At 55.1% G+C, this 18,032-nt stretch overlaps 1 protein-coding gene across 2 annotated transcripts; it reads left to right on the forward strand.

Moving 5' to 3' along the window:
- Positions 1–1,680: 1,680 nt before the first annotated feature.
- Grb7 (growth factor receptor bound protein 7) lies at positions 1,681–10,312 on the forward strand. 2 transcript variants are annotated; one of them, XM_021212764.1, is made up of 15 exons: positions 1,681–2,098; positions 5,606–5,762; positions 5,868–6,018; positions 6,145–6,301; positions 6,416–6,537; positions 6,665–6,742; positions 6,962–7,111; positions 8,135–8,245; positions 8,434–8,532; positions 8,733–8,813; positions 8,912–9,028; positions 9,161–9,221; positions 9,338–9,425; positions 9,538–9,631; positions 9,810–10,312. In XM_021212764.1, exons 2-15 carry the CDS (start codon positions 5,611–5,613, stop codon positions 9,954–9,956), a joined length of 1,608 nt encoding a protein of 535 aa, XP_021068423.1. In that variant the 5' UTR covers positions 1,681–2,098; positions 5,606–5,610; the 3' UTR covers positions 9,957–10,312. The 2 variants fall into 2 exon arrangements, with proteins under 2 accessions (XP_021068423.1, XP_029402539.1); XM_029546679.1 differs by lacking the exon at positions 1,681–2,098 and adding an exon at positions 4,589–5,166 and having other exon boundaries at positions 9,810–10,286.
- The last annotated feature ends 7,720 nt before the right edge of the window (positions 10,313–18,032 follow it).

Consider the following 18,032-nt stretch of genomic DNA (forward strand, 5'->3'; position numbering starts at 1 on the left):
CTACAGTATACTCACATATTATAAATATCCTAGGAAGGAAGGAAGGGAGGAAGGGAGAGAGAGAGAGAGAGAGAGAGAGAGAGAGAGAGAGAGAGAGAATATCACTCATTCAGCCCGGATTCTGGCTTTCCTCCAGCCTAGCCTTCTACATAGTGATCTTTCAGAGCACAGCCCTGCCCGTGTCTCTCCTGGCAGGGTCTGGCTTCTGCCCACTCCTCCTGCCAGTCTGGACAAACAGGATAGATGGCTCTCAAACCTGGTTTGCAAAACAGCCACCTGAGGGCTTGTCAATATCTCACATTCCTGGGGCTCTGCCTCCTCAGCGCTGGAGACTCAGAGCTGAGGAGGGGCCCACGGGTCTGCTCTTGTCAAGAGCAGCTCAAGAGACTAGGAGACTGTGTCCCCCCCCCCCTTTTAAGAGCTCCAGTGGCTTCCCTCCACCCGTCCCATACCTGCGCGACCGGCCCAGGCTACCCAGTGGCCTCCGTTCCTGTCCACCCTCACTGTCTTAGTTCTGCCTTCCCTCCCTGCAGCTCGTTCTGTGCTGGTGATCCTCGCTGGCGGTCCACCATAGTGGGTTAACCCCTCTGGTTCCTACTCACTGCCAGGTCCTCCCCCGCTTTATTTTCATGGCCTTCCCTGCCTCCCGTGAGTCACTCACCTGGCAAACTTGTCACCTGTCATTTCTTATTTGTGTGACTCTGAAAGGTCAGGCTCCCTGAGTGGGGTGTGGCCTGCGAAGTGGGGTGTGGTCTGTTTTTGTTGTTCTGCTCTGTATACCCAGTGCCAAGCACAGACCTGCTAGGTTGGCTATGAGGAAATTGTCTCCTGTGATTTGTTCAAATTGTCTCCTGGCCCAAGCAACCTGCCCCTTCCCCACCTTTTTGCTTAGCTCCATTCATACTAGTCTGTCTGCCTGTCTGTCTGTCTGTCTGTCTGTCTGTCTGTCTGTCTGTCAGTCAGTCTTTCTGTTTTTGAGACAGCTTCTCTGTACAGGCCTCACGGTCCGTGTAGACCAGGCTGGCCTTGAACTCACAGAGATCCACCTGCCACTGCTCCTAGAGAGCTGGGATTAAAAGGCACACACTTCCAGGCAGGCTGGGCTTTTCACACTAGTTTTTCAAGCGGAAAAGTTAAGGGAGGCTGTGCTTCCTCAGGGCAGACCCCTTATCACCCCAGTGGCTTGTTTGTTTTCTTAACTCTCCAGCCATAGGAAGCTGGGAGGTGGCCCGCTGCCTTTGATCCGGGACTCTCAACCCCTCTTCCTGATCCTCCCGTGTTTGCTGTGGGCTGAACCAGAGAGCTGGAGTAACTGCTGATAATAGAAGCCATCTGCACCAGGCCACAACTGTGGCCCCTCCCACTAGGCCACCTTGCCACTCTTAAATTTTAAACTGGGAAGGTGAGACCCTGGGCTTGCCTTGGAAGGGAGGGTGCACCTTGGGTATTTTAGCAAGGCCAGGACAACAGCCTGGGCGGCTAGACGGTGGTTGGAGGTCAAAGGGCAGAGCGCCTCTTCTGGCTTCCCTCTTAAGCTCAGTGCCCTTTGCCCAAGGGGGTGAGATCCGAGCTGAAGACAGCCCCCTAGCTTGACCAATGAACTGACCATCATTGGAATGGGACGAGTAGGAGTGGGCGGGACCATTCGCGTTTAACAAACAGCCTCCAAACTCCCCTTCCCATCTAGTCAGGATTCTAGATTTTCCTCTGTCCAGCCTGTTCTCTCCCGGGCACCTGCTCTCTCTCTCTCTCTCTTTTTCTCTCCTAGCACCTGCTGCTCAGTAGGAAGGGCAAGAGCAATTCGAGGCGGTGCATTGTGAGGAGTCTCCACCCCTCCTCCTGCGCTTCCTTCTCCAGGGCGCCTCTTAGGCTCCGCCCTCACCTGCCCAAGATAATTTTAGTTTCCCTGGGCCTGGAATCTGGATACGCAGGGCTCGCTCTATATTCTCCCGCCTCAACATTCCAAAGGCGGGATAGCCTTCCTACCACCTGTAGAGAAGAGAGAAAGGATTCGAAATCAAATCCAAGTGTCTGGGATCTCTAGACAGAGCCAGACTTTGGGCCCGGTGTCCGGCTCCTTCTGCTGGAGGTGCTCCAGGTAAGCCGACCGAGATCGGTCTCAGATAATCTGCTCCTACCCCCAGCCTCACCAGGGCCTCAGGTTGTGCCTGCATCGAGCGGATCTGGCCTGCTGCCCAGTTAGATGGCCCGGAGGCTGCCACGCTCTCCCCCCCTGACCGCCCTCTCTCGGCGAGGTCAGGCCAGAGGCTGGGGGAGCGGGGAGGGGGAGAGGGGTGAGGGGAAAGGGGGGATGGGTGGTAGTTAAGGCCTGGAATCTTCCTCCCTAAACCGGTGGCCTCAGGCAGGTGAGCTAAGGTCTGGGTAAGGACGGAAGCGGGAACTTCATCTTGGGGGATGGGATGGGATGGGATACAAGTTAGGTCTGGGTCCCTAAGGAAAGATTCACTCTCCGGATGCTCTCTGCGCGGCATTGTTTGTTTTGTTTGTTGCTTGGCATCACCAATCCTTCCCCTTCCTCACCTTGCTCCCGGGCTCCCGGGCTCCCGGGCTCCCGAGGTAAGGTCTCTCGATCACCTGAAATCTTAACTTTCCGGCTAAAACTAGTTCTTCTTACCCAAGACCAGTTAGTAAGGGGTGCCAGATCGGAGGTTGCCCTTCAATACCTTATTGAGCTCAGTTTACTACAATCTGGGGTTCCCACTCGGAGGGGAGTAAAGGAGAGGGACTCTTGCAATGGTTGGAACTGCATCTCTCCACATTGTGGTCCCATCTCGGATACGGAAGTCCAGCCTGCGGATCCCTCCTGGCTGCAAATGAGTGTGGACAAAGAAAGCTAGAGGGGTGGGTGTAGTGTGGAGGTCTGCAGTTCAGGGCCTGGAAGACAGTGCATGGCGGCGGGGTATGTGGGCCTGTCTGAGGAGGCTGAAGTTGGGGTTAAGACCTAGCTAGATCTGGGTCTTCATGGCAGGATGGAGACAGAGTGCATCTGAGGGACAGCTGATAGTATTTACAACCTTTCCCCCCCTCTTGTCCCCCAAGAATGCAATGCCTTCTGGGTCATGAGTCTGTCTAGCTTGAACTCTGCTCTCCCCCAATAGCGCGTGCTCGTGTGTGTGTGTGTGTGTGTGTGTGTGTGTGTGTGTGTTTGTGTTCTCCCCGAAGGCAAACTAATGATTAACTCTACAGAGAACTCTAGCATTCTTCCCAAATTAAACATTAAAAGAGTTGTCCCGCCCCGCTTTATTCCATTGGATGCCCCCCCCCCCGCCCCGAACGGAGTGGGCGGAGCATCAACTTCGGGTCAACTAAGGGTTTCCCACCTCCCCACCTGCTCCCGGTACCTGGAAAGGTTAAGACCCCCCCTCTTCCCTCCCCAAGTCCTGATGGGTGTTAGCTTCTTGTGCTGGTCCAGAACCGGATCTCAGGCTGCCCAGGCCAGCAGCTCAGTGTCTGCCCCATCAACCCGTCGCCTCATCTTGAGAAGAGGAGATGGTGGCCTTGTTTGCAGTTGGCCCCAAACATTAGGCCTTGCCACTCGCCCCTGGGGCTTTCTAGGTGGGGCAAGATTCAGGAAGTAAACAAGGCAGCTGGGAGGGTAGGAGAGAGGGTGGGGCAGGAGCTGCTGGGGCTGGAGTTTAGAGTGGCCCAGCTGAGAGGACAAAAAGGTTGGGGGACCAGTTTCTCCCACGGAACCTTTGCTTAGGCCCTACTTTGAATGTTTTCCATCTTTTGGGCAGGGGCTGCCAGGCCCCCACAGCAGGCTCCCCTGCCTCACGTCCAATTTTGGTTACTCTACTGTCCCCTAGAGCTGTTCATCTGAAGGGTGTGGTGGGGGGGTCCCTAGTGTAGCCTGCACCTGAGCTTCTAACATCACACTGTAATCTGACTTCAATCTGCTTCCTCCCCTTTCAAACAGCTGTCTAATTGGGTGTTGTTTTCTCCATTTGAGGGAGGGGCACCTTGCAGACATTCCCACCTCTGCCTGAAGAAGGAGACTAGGTGGGTGGGAGTGGGTGCCCGGTGTGGATGCTCCTTGCTTTGTGTCTTGAGGGTGCTAAGTGTCAGATGGGTCTTGCTTGCTCTTCTTGGCCCTCCTGGGGGTGCTTTGTTGTCCTGCCTGGTGATACCCCTCAGGTCAGGACATCCCAGAGTGTGTTTAGAGACCCTCTCCCACAGAGCCATCCCTGGGACCAGATATATAACCACCGTCCTATATCTTGGGGGTAGTTAACAACAAAGAGAGCTGTAGGTTCCAGACCCAGGCCAGGCAGGGCTGGATGCTGCTTGTCTTATCACCCGGAGGTGGGCTCCAATCCTGACAGGCTCCTGGATCCAGGCCGGGCGTCTCCTCTCTCCTTCCTGGGCTATTGGGCAGGGAGATGGTTCAGGTCTAGAGGTGGGCAGATGATTATTCCCACCTGAGCTGGCCACCGGCCAAGGGTGGGGAGGGTGACCTCAGAGGAGCCTCAGGCTGCTCCTCCTCACATCTCCATCTCTTCCCCAGCCGGCACCCAGCCCGCTCCCCTTACACCCAGGCTGCCGGCAGGTTGGGAAGTCAGGGACGGAAGGCAGAGGCAGGTTGTTTGCGTTCCTTCTCAGCCAGGAAGTCCTGTGGATGAGTCAAGGTTGATTGGAGAGCCTGGGGCATAGCTGTCCCGCCCCGCCTTGACTTACCTGTCCCCCAGATCCCTTCGTGCCCTCATGGAAGGGTCAACCCTGGTGGAGGGAGCCCTGGGTGTCCGGGGAAGCCTCACAGTGAGGATGTCTGGAGAACCGGCAGCCTGCTGGGATTGGCATTTTGTCTGAGCCCTGCCAGGCTCAGCACCTGAGTGTTTGCTGCTTCCTGCAGGGAAGGGGCTGGGACTCCCCCATCCCAAGATGTCTTTGCTTGCCCCCCGTCTTTCCTGTCCTCACTTGTCTCTGTCCCCGTGGGCGCTAAGGCATAGGTGACACTCTGGTGTGTACGCCAGGTGCTTTCAGACCAGGGAAAGGCTAAGACAGGTGCACAGTAATGGGGGCAGAGTTCCCAGCTCGCGGCTGAGTGTGGCAAGGCCAAGAGGATTTCTCACACCTAGGAGGTGACTTTAACATTGAGGCTTCTGGAAAAAAAAGTCGGCCAGGAAGAGGAGTCTAGAGGCTGCAGGGGTAAGAGCCTCCAGGCTAGGCCTTCCTCGCCCTCCTGATTCTTGCCCTTCCCCATGCCCCTCTCGGTATCACTCATCACGCAGCCAGGTGCTACCACAACAGGCTTGGCAACCGCATCTGGCAATGAGGTCCCGAACGACAATGTGCCGGGGAAAATCTGGGACAGAGCCCAGTAAAATAAGCAACCTTTGCCTTGGCCCAGTGGCTGTAGCTAAGGGGCGTGAGGCACGGAGCCAGTCCAACCTTCCCTAACAGCTTTTGCTGGAGGCTGCACACTGGCTTTGGAGTCCCAAGCACTGGCCCGACAACCACTGGGTACATACACGCATGCTTCCGTATAAAGGACGCACGTCCTGTTCTCTGAGGGGTCAGAGGCAGCCACAGTTTGAAGGGATCAGCGGCAGCCCGTGACGTCAGCAGCTCCGCACTTTCTTTATAGGTGCCATGGAACTGGATCTGAGCCCGACTCATCTCAGCAGCTCCCCAGAAGATGTGTGCCCCACTCCTGGCACCCCTCCTGAAACTCCTCCGCCCCCTGATAACCCTCCGCCAGGGGATGTGAAGCGGTCGCAACCTTTGCCCATCCCGAGCAGCAGGTAGGATGGGGCAATGGGAATGCATTGGTAGGGTGGTCGGCGGACAGGGAGGCTACCCAGCTCTGACTGACATACAGGGCTTCTGTCCTTCACTCGTTGCCATAGGAAACTTAGAGAAGAGGAGTTTCAGGCAACCTCTCTGCCCTCCATCCCCAACCCCTTCCCTGAGCTCTGCAGCCCACCTTCACAGAAACCCATTCTTGGTGGTTCCTCCGGTGCCAGGGCGTTGCTTCCTCGAGACTCCAGCCGCCTCTGTGTGAGTTGTTTTGGAAAAGGGAAAGGTGGGGACAGGCCTCTTTAGTGCACGTGGGGGCAGGGTATCCTGGTCCCAGAGGAATGACCCCCACCTTCCCCTAAGTCACCCGGAGTTCTTGGGGTACAGGTAGTGAAGGTGTACAGTGAGGATGGGGCCTGCCGGTCTGTGGAGGTGGCAGCGGGCGCCACAGCTCGTCACGTGTGTGAGATGCTGGTACAGCGAGCTCACGCCCTGAGCGACGAGAGCTGGGGACTGGTGGAATCCCACCCCTACCTGGCACTGGGTGAGTTGTACAGGGAGCTCTGGGGGCCATGTCTTCCATCTTGGGCCAGTAGGTGGCTCATCTCGGAGGCTTAGCTAATCTCTACCAACCCCTGTTTTCTACCCTCGATCGCAGAGCGGGGTCTGGAGGACCATGAACTTGTGGTGGAAGTGATGGAGGCCTGGCCTGTGGGTGGAGACAGCCGCTTCATCTTCCGTAAAAACTTCGCCAAGTATGAACTATTCAAGAGCCCCCCAGTGAGTGTACAAGGAGAACCCGGGGCGCGTGCTGTGCAACCCCCGCCCCTGGGCCCCTCCCCCGGTCCCGCCCCCGGACCCCAGCCTGGATTCTTGAGCTCTGATTCCGCATTTCTTTCTTCCCCAGCACACCCTGTTTCCAGAAAAGATGGTCTCGAGCTGTCTGGATGCACAAACAGGCATATCCCATGAAGACCTCATCCAGGTGAGGTCTTCACCATATAGCCACCGTTCCCCCTAAGGGTCATCCAGGGTTTCCCCCTCCCCTGCCACCAGGCCATGTGCAGTCTGTGTTTGTTGGTGTCCCCTTCCCCATCACGGTAACCTTGCCTGAGAATTTGTGACTGTCATTCCCGGTGCAGCACCTCCTCCAGAGGTCTGAAAGGAGGCTGGCCCTTCATGTCCTGCACACATCTCTCCTCAGAACTTCCTGAACGCTGGCAGCTTCCCTGAGATCCAGGGCTTCCTGCAGCTGCGGGGCTCAGGCCGGGGGTCAGGTCGAAAGCTCTGGAAACGGTTCTTCTGCTTTCTGCGTCGATCTGGCCTCTACTACTCTACCAAGGGTACCTCCAAGGTGAGGTGGTGGGGGGTCAGCTCCAGCCTGTCACGTACTTCTTCCTCAGTGGTCTGCCCAGATCCTTCTGCTCTCAGTCCAGGGGACCCTCAGCTGTGTGTCCCCTTGGGCTGGCTGTCTCCAGACCCTGCATGCACCTTCCTACCCCAGCCCCACTTGGCTCACCTACCCTACTCACCAGGAGTGGCAGCAGAAAAGACAGGCGACTGGAATCAGCCTCTGCTTGTGTGTGTTTGTGTATATGTTCCCGTGGGGTGTGTCTCTGTGTGCCTGTGCCTCTGTGTGGGTATATCTCTGTGTGTGTCCGAATGTATGTGTATGTGTCTGTGTGTGTGTCCCTCTATGTATGTCTGTATCTCTATGTGCCTGTATCTATGTGTGTGTATGTCTGCGTGTTTGTATGTTTGTGTAAATGTTCTCGTGGACTGCGTCTCTGTGTGTGTCCGTATGTGTGTCTGTATGTGTCTCTCTGTGTGTCTGTATGTCTGTGACTCTGTGCCTGTGCCTATGCCTATGTGTGTGTGCCTCTGTGTGTGTCTGTATGTACCTGTGCCTCTGTGTGTGTGTATGTATCTCTGTGTTTTTCTGTGTGTACCTGTGCCTCTTGTGTGTGGATATATTTGTGTATGTGTGTGGATATGTTTGTGTGTGTATGTGTCTCTGTGTGTGTGTCTGTGTATGCATGAATGTCTGTAGTCTGCCTCAGGTGGATCTCCTCAGGAACTGTCTACCTTGATTTTTAACACAGGGTCCCTACTGGGACCTAGAACCTAGGATTAGGCGAGGCTGCCTGGCCAGAGAGCCCTGAGAACCCTCTTGTTCCTCACTCTGGGTCTAGAGATACAGCATTACATCCGGCCCTGTAGGTGGGTGCTGGGGCTCTTTACCAGCTGAGCCACCTCCTCAGCCTCTATTGGCTGTGTGCCCTGCCTCTCCCCGATCCTAAAATCTCCCTGCCTGGTGGGACACCAATATGGAGATAGGATCTACCTGTACCAAGTCCTGCTTTCTCATGCTGCCCAGGACCCCAGACACCTACAGTACGTGGCAGATGTGAATGAGTCCAATGTCTATGTGGTGACCCAGGGCCGCAAGCTGTATGGGATGCCCACTGACTTCGGCTTCTGTGTCAAGGTGAGGGCTGCACCTGGCCCGGGCTGGGGGAGGGTGACAGCCGCCTGAGGTCCAGTGTCCTGCGTGTCCTACCCGTGGCTTTTGAGTGCCTTGTTGTGGAACCCAACTTCTTCTCCCTCTACCTGAACTTTTGGGTAGTCCTTGGGTCCTTCCCTGCCCGATGGGGACAGTCTGCTTCCTCTCCCCAGCCCAACAAGCTTCGAAATGGCTACAAGGGGCTCCACATCTTCTGCAGCGAGGATGAGCAGAGTCGGACCTGCTGGCTGGCCGCCTTCCGGCTCTTCAAGGTGAGACCCTTGGAATGGCCGTGGGGCCGGCCTGGCCTGATGGAGACGACGGTGCTCTGCCTGCAGATGTCTTCCCAGGGAAGAGGTCATCACCGCCCAGCAGAACACCCACCAGGAAGGGCAGGCTCAGCCCTGCTCTGTCACCCCCTTATCTCCTAGGCTCTCATAACCTCAAGCCCTCTTTTCCTCCCTGCCTCCAGTACGGGGTACAGCTATATAAGAATTATCAGCAGGCCCAGTCTCGTCACCTGCGCCTATCCTTTTTGGGGTCTCCACCCTTGGTGAGTGTACTCTTCTGGGGTAGAGGAGAGAGAACTGGGCATGCAGGCTCAGGGCAGCGATTCTGACCCTTCCCCTCCTCGTTCTGTCCTCTCTTCAGAGGAGCGTCTCGGATAACACCCTAGTGGCTATGGACTTCTCTGGCCATGCGGGGCGTGTCATTGATAACCCCCGGGAAGCTCTGAGTGCCGCCATGGAGGAGGCCCAGGCCTGGAGGGTAAGGACCTTCACCCATCTGAGCCTCTGCTGCACTGGCTCCCAGTGGGCTCTCGTGGAGTGGGAGGAGGAAGAGGGTTTGGGGAGACAGTGGACACCAAGGGTACCTTGACCTCCGCGCCCCCCATTGCAGAAGAAGACAAATCACCGTCTGAGCCTGCCCACCACGTGCTCCGGCTCGAGCCTCAGTGCAGGTGGGTGACGGTCTAGAATCCCTAGGGTCGGCTACGTTGCTACTCTGAGTAGTCTTGGCTGGCGTGGGGGAGTTCCCGTCCCCGGATGATCAACATCTCTTCCCCTCTGACCCTAGCCATTCATCGCACCCAGCCCTGGTTTCATGGACGAATCTCCCGGGAGGAGAGCCAGCGGCTAATTGGACAGCAGGGCCTGGTGGATGGGTAAGGGGCTGAGCTGAGCTGGGCTGGGCTGGGCTACGGACCTGGGGACCAGCAAGACCCTGGAGCAGCTGCAACCAGGAGTCCCTGATAATGCTGCTTTGTCTCCCCCAAGTGTGTTCCTGGTCCGGGAGAGCCAGCGGAACCCACAGGGCTTCGTCCTGTCCTTGTGCCATCTGCAGAAAGTCAAGCATTATCTCATTTTGCCAGTGAGTAACTAACTCCCTTACTCCTAAGGTGGGTTCTTGTAGCCCCGGGGACCCATGACTTGAAGCCCCACGGTGCACCTCCTTTCTCCCTGTACAAGAAACGGGGGCCGATTGCTGTCCCCACGGGCTGCTCCTCTGCCCGGGACTGCTCCCTGACCTGCCTCTGGCCACATCACAGAGCGAAGATGAAGGCTGCCTTTACTTCAGCATGGATGAGGGCCAGACCCGTTTCACAGACCTGCTGCAGCTGGTGGAATTCCACCAGCTGAACCGAGGCATCCTGCCCTGCCTGCTGCGCCACTGCTGTGCCCGTGTGGCCCTCTGAGGCCACATAAGCTGTTGCAGCCATGGGTTTGCCTACCACCCTTCTGTTCAGTGGACTCGGTGCAGGTGGGTGGGGTGGTAAACAGTGGAAGAGCTCCCCCCACTTTTCTCCCCTTTTTTTTTAAACCTCTCTCAAGCAGTGAAACATCCCCTAACCCTATCCATCCCTGACTCCTGTCCCCAAGGGAGGCACTGTGGTCCTGTCCCCTTGGTAGAGCTCCTGAGGTACTGTTCCATTATGAGAGGAGTGGGACAGCCCAGGAGGTCTCATGCCCCACCCACACTCTCTACAGACTGAGAGGCCAGTTGATCTGCTCTGTTTTATACCAGTTACAATAAAGATTATTTTTTGATACATCCGTGAGTCCTGTCTGTCAACAACTTGTCAGAGAACCGGCAGAGGTGAAGGTGTTGGTCAACTAGAATATACCCTGAGGACAAAAATGGTGTTAGTTGCTCTCGAGAGCATCCAAATCCTAGCAGGTATCCTGGCGCAGCCTTGAGCGCCAGTCAGTGCCAGTTAAATGGATGAATGGACACTGGACAACAAGGGATGCTGCTTTTCTTTCATTTCTTTTATTTTGAAACTTTTAAAATTATGTATATGTCTGTGCGTATATGAGTATGTGCATGAGTGCACGAAAGTGCTCAAGGTGGCCAGAAGGGGGCGCTGGATCCCTCCGAGCTGTAGTTAGAGACAGCTGGGTGCTGATGTGGGTGTTGGTAACCAAACGCAGGTCTTCCACAAGAGCAGTACATGCCTTTAACCACTGAGCCATCTCTTCAGTCCCCTCCCCCAAGGGACTGGGCTTTTCTGACAGAGCCTAGCTCTGGGACCTGTCATGCATGACTAGAATCTCCGCACTCAGGCAGCCTGACAAACAGGCAAAGAGACCCTTTAACACCCGGCATGCCTGCCGGGACCTCCCCTGCAGAGCTCTCTGCAGCCCTGATACTGGAAGAGCTGCAGATCTCACTGCTTTTCTGCAGGAATTGAAGCAAAGACCAGAGCCCTCCAGTACTTGGCCCTCCACAGGTGGCCAAGTAGCTGTTACTGGCTGCTTGCCGCTCAGGCTTGCCGTCGGGAGTCCACATCACTCCTGGGTGCACAGTGGTATTCCTGCCAAGGTCCCAGGACAGGGGCCAAGATGAGCTGTCCTTTAAGCCTGTCTGAGGAATTAATCCGTTCCCCAAGAAAACCCAGCATCTGAGGTACCAGGCAGGGGAGGAGCTCGCCCCTTCTAGGACAACCAGCAGGTCAGAATCTCTGAGACCGATAGGCCTTCCACTTTACACATAGGAAACTGAGCCTCAGAATGAGTGACCCACCTGGGGTCACAGAGAAAGTTAGAAACAGCCATCCCAGGCTGCAGATGGCAGATACCAGGCTTTCCAGCCCTGGGGGAGGACCTGGGGTGGGGTGGGGAGGTGGGGTAGGGCTAAGAGCTATGAGGGATGGCACCTACCACCCGGTGGGAGGAGAAACCCTACTTCTGCAAGTTGTCCTCCGCTGACTTCCTCTGCTACACATGCATCATGGCCTGTGACCTTCCCGCTAAATAAATAAATAAATAAATAAATAAATAAATAAATAAATAAATAAATAGTTTTGAGGGCTTTCAGAGTGGCTCAGCGGCAGGGTATCAGTGGTTGGAAATAGGCCTTGTGATTGGAGTTGAGGAAAAGCTGTGTGGGAGTGAGACATGCTGTGGGCACACCACGCACACGTGATTACGGGAGGCTTGTGCATCCTTTAACCTGCCAGTTTCTAAGGCCTGAGTCACATCTTCCAGCACACGGTAGAGCCCCTTCCTTCTGGGTACCTGCCTACTTTCCCGGTAGGATTCCAGCATACTTAACTTTCACCAACTCTGGTCTAACCCCCCCCCCCCTCACAATCGTCAGTTTCTATACGGATTTCAGTCTTGGGTTCCTTCCTCCCAAGCTGTGGAGCCGCCCAGGCCCACGCATCCAAGGGATGAACTTGGTATTCTTCCTGCAACCCCTCACCACTAGATGACAGGGAGGTGAAGGGACCTGGAGTGGGTTTAGTGAATTAAGAGAGGCTCCAGACTGGTGAGACCAGGCAGGAGTTGGAGAACGCATGCACGCCGGAGTCCACCCACAGAGATGTGTGCAAGGTGATCCGGACACCATGGCTGCCCTCCTGCGGCCAACTTGGCCTGCACGACGATACAATTGCTGACAACTTGACGTTTTTTTTTTTGAACATTGCAGAATGAGGACCCAAATACGCGCCGTCCGTCCCCGGACCCTTCCTAGGGTCTGCAGCGACATCACATCACATCTCGAATCCTTCCGCGCGTAGCGCCGTGCCGGCAGCAGCCAGCCTCGAGTTGGCGCGCCCTGCGAGCCCCCGCGGGAATCCCGAGCGAGTCCAGCCACGCGGCTGCAGTGCCACCCAGCGGCCATTCCTGGAACTACGGGCGACGCCTCCCGAGGTTCCCCAGTTGGTTTGGGCGCACTTCCCCTGCCCTTCCCCCGTTTCAAAGCCGCGCTCCGGGGCGCGGGGAGCTCCTACCTCGCTGCAGTGCCCGGAAGGGCGGGGCGCGGCGCAGCGATGGCGCTGGGCTGTGACCCTGGCGGTTTCACTTCTGGATCCCGCTTTGCTGGGAGAGGAGGACTTGGGTGGGGAGGGCCAGGGCGGTACCTGCGGGCGGGCGGGGTCTGGCGCTCGGGACCCCTGGGGTGTCACGCGACCCACGCCTTCCTGCGCTTATCTTCCGCCCGCTCCCTCCTCCCCCCAGGCTCCATTCCGCGGTCCCCAGATCTGTTGCGTGTCCGCAGCGGCCACCGCCCCGTCGAGGCTGCAGACCCCCGAGAGGCGCCGGGCGGCGTGGGCGGCAGGAGGGGAGAGCTGTGAAGCCGCAGGCTCGGGGTTAATCTGCTGGCTGCTGGGACGCCTGGCTGTTTCTCAGAAATATAGCTGCCCCTTCCCTCACCCCCTTGGCTCCCAACCTTGCACCTCACCCTTTCACCTCTCCGGAGCTCCCACTGGGTTGTCTCTCCTAGGTCCCCCGACTCTGGGAATCGGTAACTACTCTGAGAAAGGGGTGTAGGGCACTCCAGCCCCCACATCCAGAGCTTCTCACAGATGAAGAGTCAGGAGGAGCCTGGTACCTCTCTGTCCTTGCAGACAATTGAGAAAGTGACCTCTTGGGAGAATATTAGGCTGCACTCTTCAGCTCCCGTGGCCACCCTCTAGAAGCCCCGAGGTGTAGAGAAAGAAACGGGAACAGGATTCTCTCTCTCTCCGGGTTTGTTTTTGTTGTTACAGGACAGGTCTCGAGTCTACTAGAGCAATGGGGTTGAAGCTGAGCTTAGAATCCCAGCCCAAAGAAATCGGAAGGATTCACGACTCCAGGGAAAATTAAGGTCCAGAAAGTGAAACACTCGAGGTCACTCAGAGAGTCATGAGGCTAAGACAGAGACTGGGATTTGAGTACTAGCACCCAAGTTGTCCTGAGCTTCGCTGAGGTCCTCTCTCCCCCAAACACACACAGGAAAGGCTGAGAAGGTCATTCCAGTGGGGGTGGGATGGGGCTTGAAGCTGGTGGTGGGACAAAGTTGGGGGAGGAGGTAGCACCTGCCCCCCTGGTTCCCATCCAGGGCTGTGGTTTATTTGACTAGGGCTGCTCTTCTGGGCCAGGGGGCAGAGGGGGTGGTGGTGGGGTTGATGGGAAAAAGATTCTGGGGCTTCCTGTCCCCTCACTGCTGGGTAGGGGGTGGCGGTGGCAGGTTACATCACTCACAGGCATTCTAACCTCCATTCTTTCCATCGGAGACCTTTTTCCTTGTGCTTGTTACATGGGGGGGGGGGGAAGCTCTGCTCTTTGGGGGCAGGGAGGCAGCTGCAGACTTCACAGGTCAAGACAGAGTTAAAAACAAAACCGCAACAAACTCAACACCCGTGTCCTTCAGGGACTTTCCATGACACCTTCCTTCCCCGTTTCCCCCAAGCCAAGGAGCACCTCCCTAGAGGGCCTCCCCAAACCAGGTGCAGTGGCTTTTGGCTTTTATGCAAACAACCGTCTGCGGGGTGGGGGGGTGGGGGGTGGGGGGTGCTCCAGGGGCAGAACTTCCAGCCTGGGTGAACCTTCCCACTTTACCACTTTCCTCTGGCCAATCCTGGCAGTCTGGACTCAAATGCCCTGGGGGTTTAAGGATGGGCTGGAGGGAGAGGAACTTTTGGTCCTTTGCCTCCCTACCCTCAGGTAGCAGTTACTTGCAGGTGGAGGTTTGGGCCCTTCAACCTTGCAGGTGGCCTGGGGTGTGGAGTGATGTTGAGGGTGGGGAAGTCTGCAGGTGTTGGGTGGCCTCTCTTGCTGGGTTCATCACCCCTCTAAGGCAACACTGATCACTGGAGCTAGAGAAACGGCGGGTCCTTGGGCTGGAAAGAATACCCACTCCCCCATCTCCTTGGAAAAGGTTCAAGGCCTCCTTGTCTCCCCTTTCTCTCCTCCAGCTGATTCTGCTTGGGAGGGAGTGGGCTTGGGGAAGTCCACATATATGTCTGGCTTTGACTAAGGGAAAGCTACTTTTAAATGATTTACTCTAAAATGCAAGGCTAGGCTGTTCTCCATTCCCGTCTTCTGTGCTGGAGGAGTTGCTGCTCTAAGTCCTCAAACATGTCTGCCGTAGAGCTGGTGGCCCCACCGCCAATCTGCTTAGGACTGAACTTGCTAAATCCAAACTGCAGAAGGCCCGAGGCAGACATGTGTGTCCAACCTTTTGACATTGTGATATGATGGTGTCATCTACAAAGTTCCCATCCGAGAACTGCAAGTGGATCGAAACCTTAATGTTTAAGTTGATGGCTTGTGTGTTGGACCACATTCAGGGTTATCTTTGGCCATATGGGATCCATGAGGGGCCTAGGTTCTACATGCCCTTGGGTGAGTTTATATGAACTGGGCGGGAGGCTAGAGCAGTCGTACCCCTCCAACTGTCTTGGAGTAAACTCTGGATAGTAAGGCAAGGATGTATCATTCTTTGGGGGAGTCTCCCACACCACACTTCAGCTGAAGTTTGGGTCCCCAAGTATCTACAGACTGTATGTAACTTGGCTGAGTTTAATGACTGCAACCTTGAATTTCTCACTGTTTCAGAGAGCCCCGGGTTGAGAAAAGCCAAGAGCTCCCTGCCTATCTCAGAGGCTCTCTGTTGGAGGGGAGGGTGGCGAAGCAATGTGGATCAGGGAGGCTGTTGTGGGGGTGTTGCTCCTGGTGTGTCTAGACCCCCGTCTACTGGAATCTCTAGTGAGTTTCAAAGAGTTGTGTAGATCCAGAACTCTGCTATGGCCTTAGAGACCAGTGGTACACCAGAGCAGGCTCAGCAGTGTGGCTGGGGTGACACGTCTACACGGCTGGGGTGACACGTCTGTGGTAAGTCCGCTGATTTTGAGACTTTGGCTTTAAGAAAAAGCTAAGGCAAAAATGATGGAACTATTCCCCCCCCCCCGGGCAGAATGAATTCCCTCGATGTTCTGACAGGAGCCATGACAAATGACAGGCATACCCTAGGACTAATTTTTAACACATCAGGATTTTATTTATTTATCACTGTAAAAAAAAAAAATCAAACACAGTAAAGAAAACTTGACAATACTAGCAAGCTGCTTTATACAGGAGGCGCAGTCCTGACGTTCTGGCGAGTCAGCAAGGGTTTCACTCAAGGTGGACTTGGGACAGATGTTCTGAGGCGGGGAGTACAGGGCTCCCGATGGAGGGATTCAGGTAAATCTCCAGAGGGAAGGGGGAAGAGAGACACCAGTGCAGGGGATGTTTCTGAGAAACACGGGGCGGGGGGGGGGTGCTGATAGTGCAGGCCTTGTGGTAACTGCTAGGTGAGGGTCCCCTGAGCTCCAAGCCTCCTTTTGTTCTTCTCTAGTCAACTCTGCAGGTGAGGGTCATTCACAGACCACACGTGTGGTGACTTTGACAACCAGAAATTAAAAATAAGCTATGGTTTTTTCCAGTAGCCAAAAAAAACGATCCTTCCCTCCCTCCCCCCCCCGCCCCCCCCCCCCGGGGCTCACTGACTGAGCATATAAAAACCACAGTCTGGGTGAAGGTATGTCTGCTTTTCAAATGACCTGCTAATTCTTCACAACCCACAGTAATTTGGTTTCTGTGAATCCACAGAGGCAGGCCAAGCAGGAAGGACCTTGCCAGTGAGCCTGGAAAGGTCTCATATCGATGAGTCACTGGCTGCCACACCAGTCAATTTTAAAGGCTGCTTTCCTTCCCTAACATGGTTAAAATGTGTGTCTTTTTTTTGGGAGGCAAAGAAACAGGGCTGTGTTTGAGAAAGGTAGGGAGCCCAGTGGGGCTACTATTCTCTGGGCTCTCAGGAATGGGCTCCCTAGAGTGACAGAGGGTGGGGACCTTCTGGGAAGAAGATGAGGGCCAATGGCTGTGGTCTCAGGGACATTCAGGGAGCAAAGCTGTCCTACTGTCCCGGTGAAAGGCCATGAAAAGTTCTACGTGGCTTCCTCACAGTGGCTCCATAGTCTTAAGTTTTATGCCACACAACACTAAGGAACTGCTAGTTAGGAACTGGTGGCCTCCGTTTGCAGTGGCACTGGCCCTAGCCCTAGGGTGATCCTGAACTTTTTCATGTCCTTCGGAACCAGACGCAGGATCTACAGTAGAAAATTTGTACTTGCACAGCGTTAACATCCCTCTCCCCCCCCCCCCCCAAAGCAACTTCACAGACAAGACTACAGCAGACGCCACACAACTCTGGAAGGTGGATATTCTTGTGACTTTCATTTTAAAATCAACGCGTGAATGTTCCAGTTTTGGATAACAACCAAATGATATCAGTGGATCAGATGGCCTACCATTGGAGGGGTTAGGGGACCAGTACATCTAACTTCTTCATCGGAAAAACACCTATTTAGCACGTTGATGGCTTGGTGGGGATGGAGGTCACAGCTTTGGTAAGGCAAGAGACTTCCATTACGCCCTGAGCTCACTCTGGGTCAAAGGCCACACCTGCCCTCTAGGCACTTCCAAGTCCCTTGTCCTTAGAAACTGTGGTCCCCAACTCTATCCTTATTGCCCATTCCCACGGCTGCTCGGTCCTGTCTTCTTAGAGAATGACCCCAGGGTGACCCAGATTCAGCTTTTGGTTTCAGATAAAGAATGTGGATTCCCCAGTCGTGACGCCTGGAATCAATGTCTCGAACTATCCTAAACAACCCTTAGCATGAGATAGCATTGCTGTCCCCTGAAATGTGACAATATATATATTCTCTTCCACCAAAGCTCTTGGTGCTGATTTTTTAGGTAAAAATTTTCACCACTCTTTCTTCTTCCTTCCTGACTGCAGAAGTTTAAATCCAAGGCTTCTGCATCCTCAAAAATGCCCAGGCTGGTCCACAAGTCTGTCCTGTCACAGAGAGTCCCATCCTGTCACAGAGAGTCCCAAGCCTTACTAGAGACTAGCATGCCTTTCAGTGGTGTGCACCTTACAGGGAGGACCATGCACCTTACAAGGAGGACCATGGAGCTTATAGGGAGGATCATGCACCTTACAGGGAGGACCATGGACCTTACAGGGAGGACTATGCACCTTACAGGGAGGACCATGCACCTTACAGGGAGGATCATGGACCTTACAGGGAGGACCATGCACCTTACAGGGAGGACCATGGACCTTACAGGGAGGATCATGGACCTTACAGGGAGGATCATGGACCAGTTTTGTCCCCATAGTCTTCCTGCCTATCTATCTATCTATCTATCTGTCTGTCTGTCTATCTATCTATCTATCTATCTATCTATCAATCAGCTATCATTTATCTATCTCTTCCTCTCCCAGCCAGGCTTGGAAACCAGGGCCTCCGTCATGCTAGTGTTAGGCAGACATTCTTGTGCCGAGCTGCACCCATCCTAGAAGTAAGACTTTCCCCCTCAAAGTGTTACAACCTTCACATTCAGTAATGGGACAGAGAAGCTGAGAGGCATAGTAATGTAGACCTTCTTGGAAAACTTTTATGTCCATGTGACATTTGCTCTCTCTCTCTCTCTCTCTCTCTCTCTCTCTCTCT

Source organism: Mus pahari, chromosome 14, assembly GCF_900095145.1.
Source record: "Mus pahari chromosome 14, PAHARI_EIJ_v1.1, whole genome shotgun sequence".
NCBI lineage: Eukaryota > Metazoa > Chordata > Mammalia > Rodentia > Muridae > Mus > Mus pahari.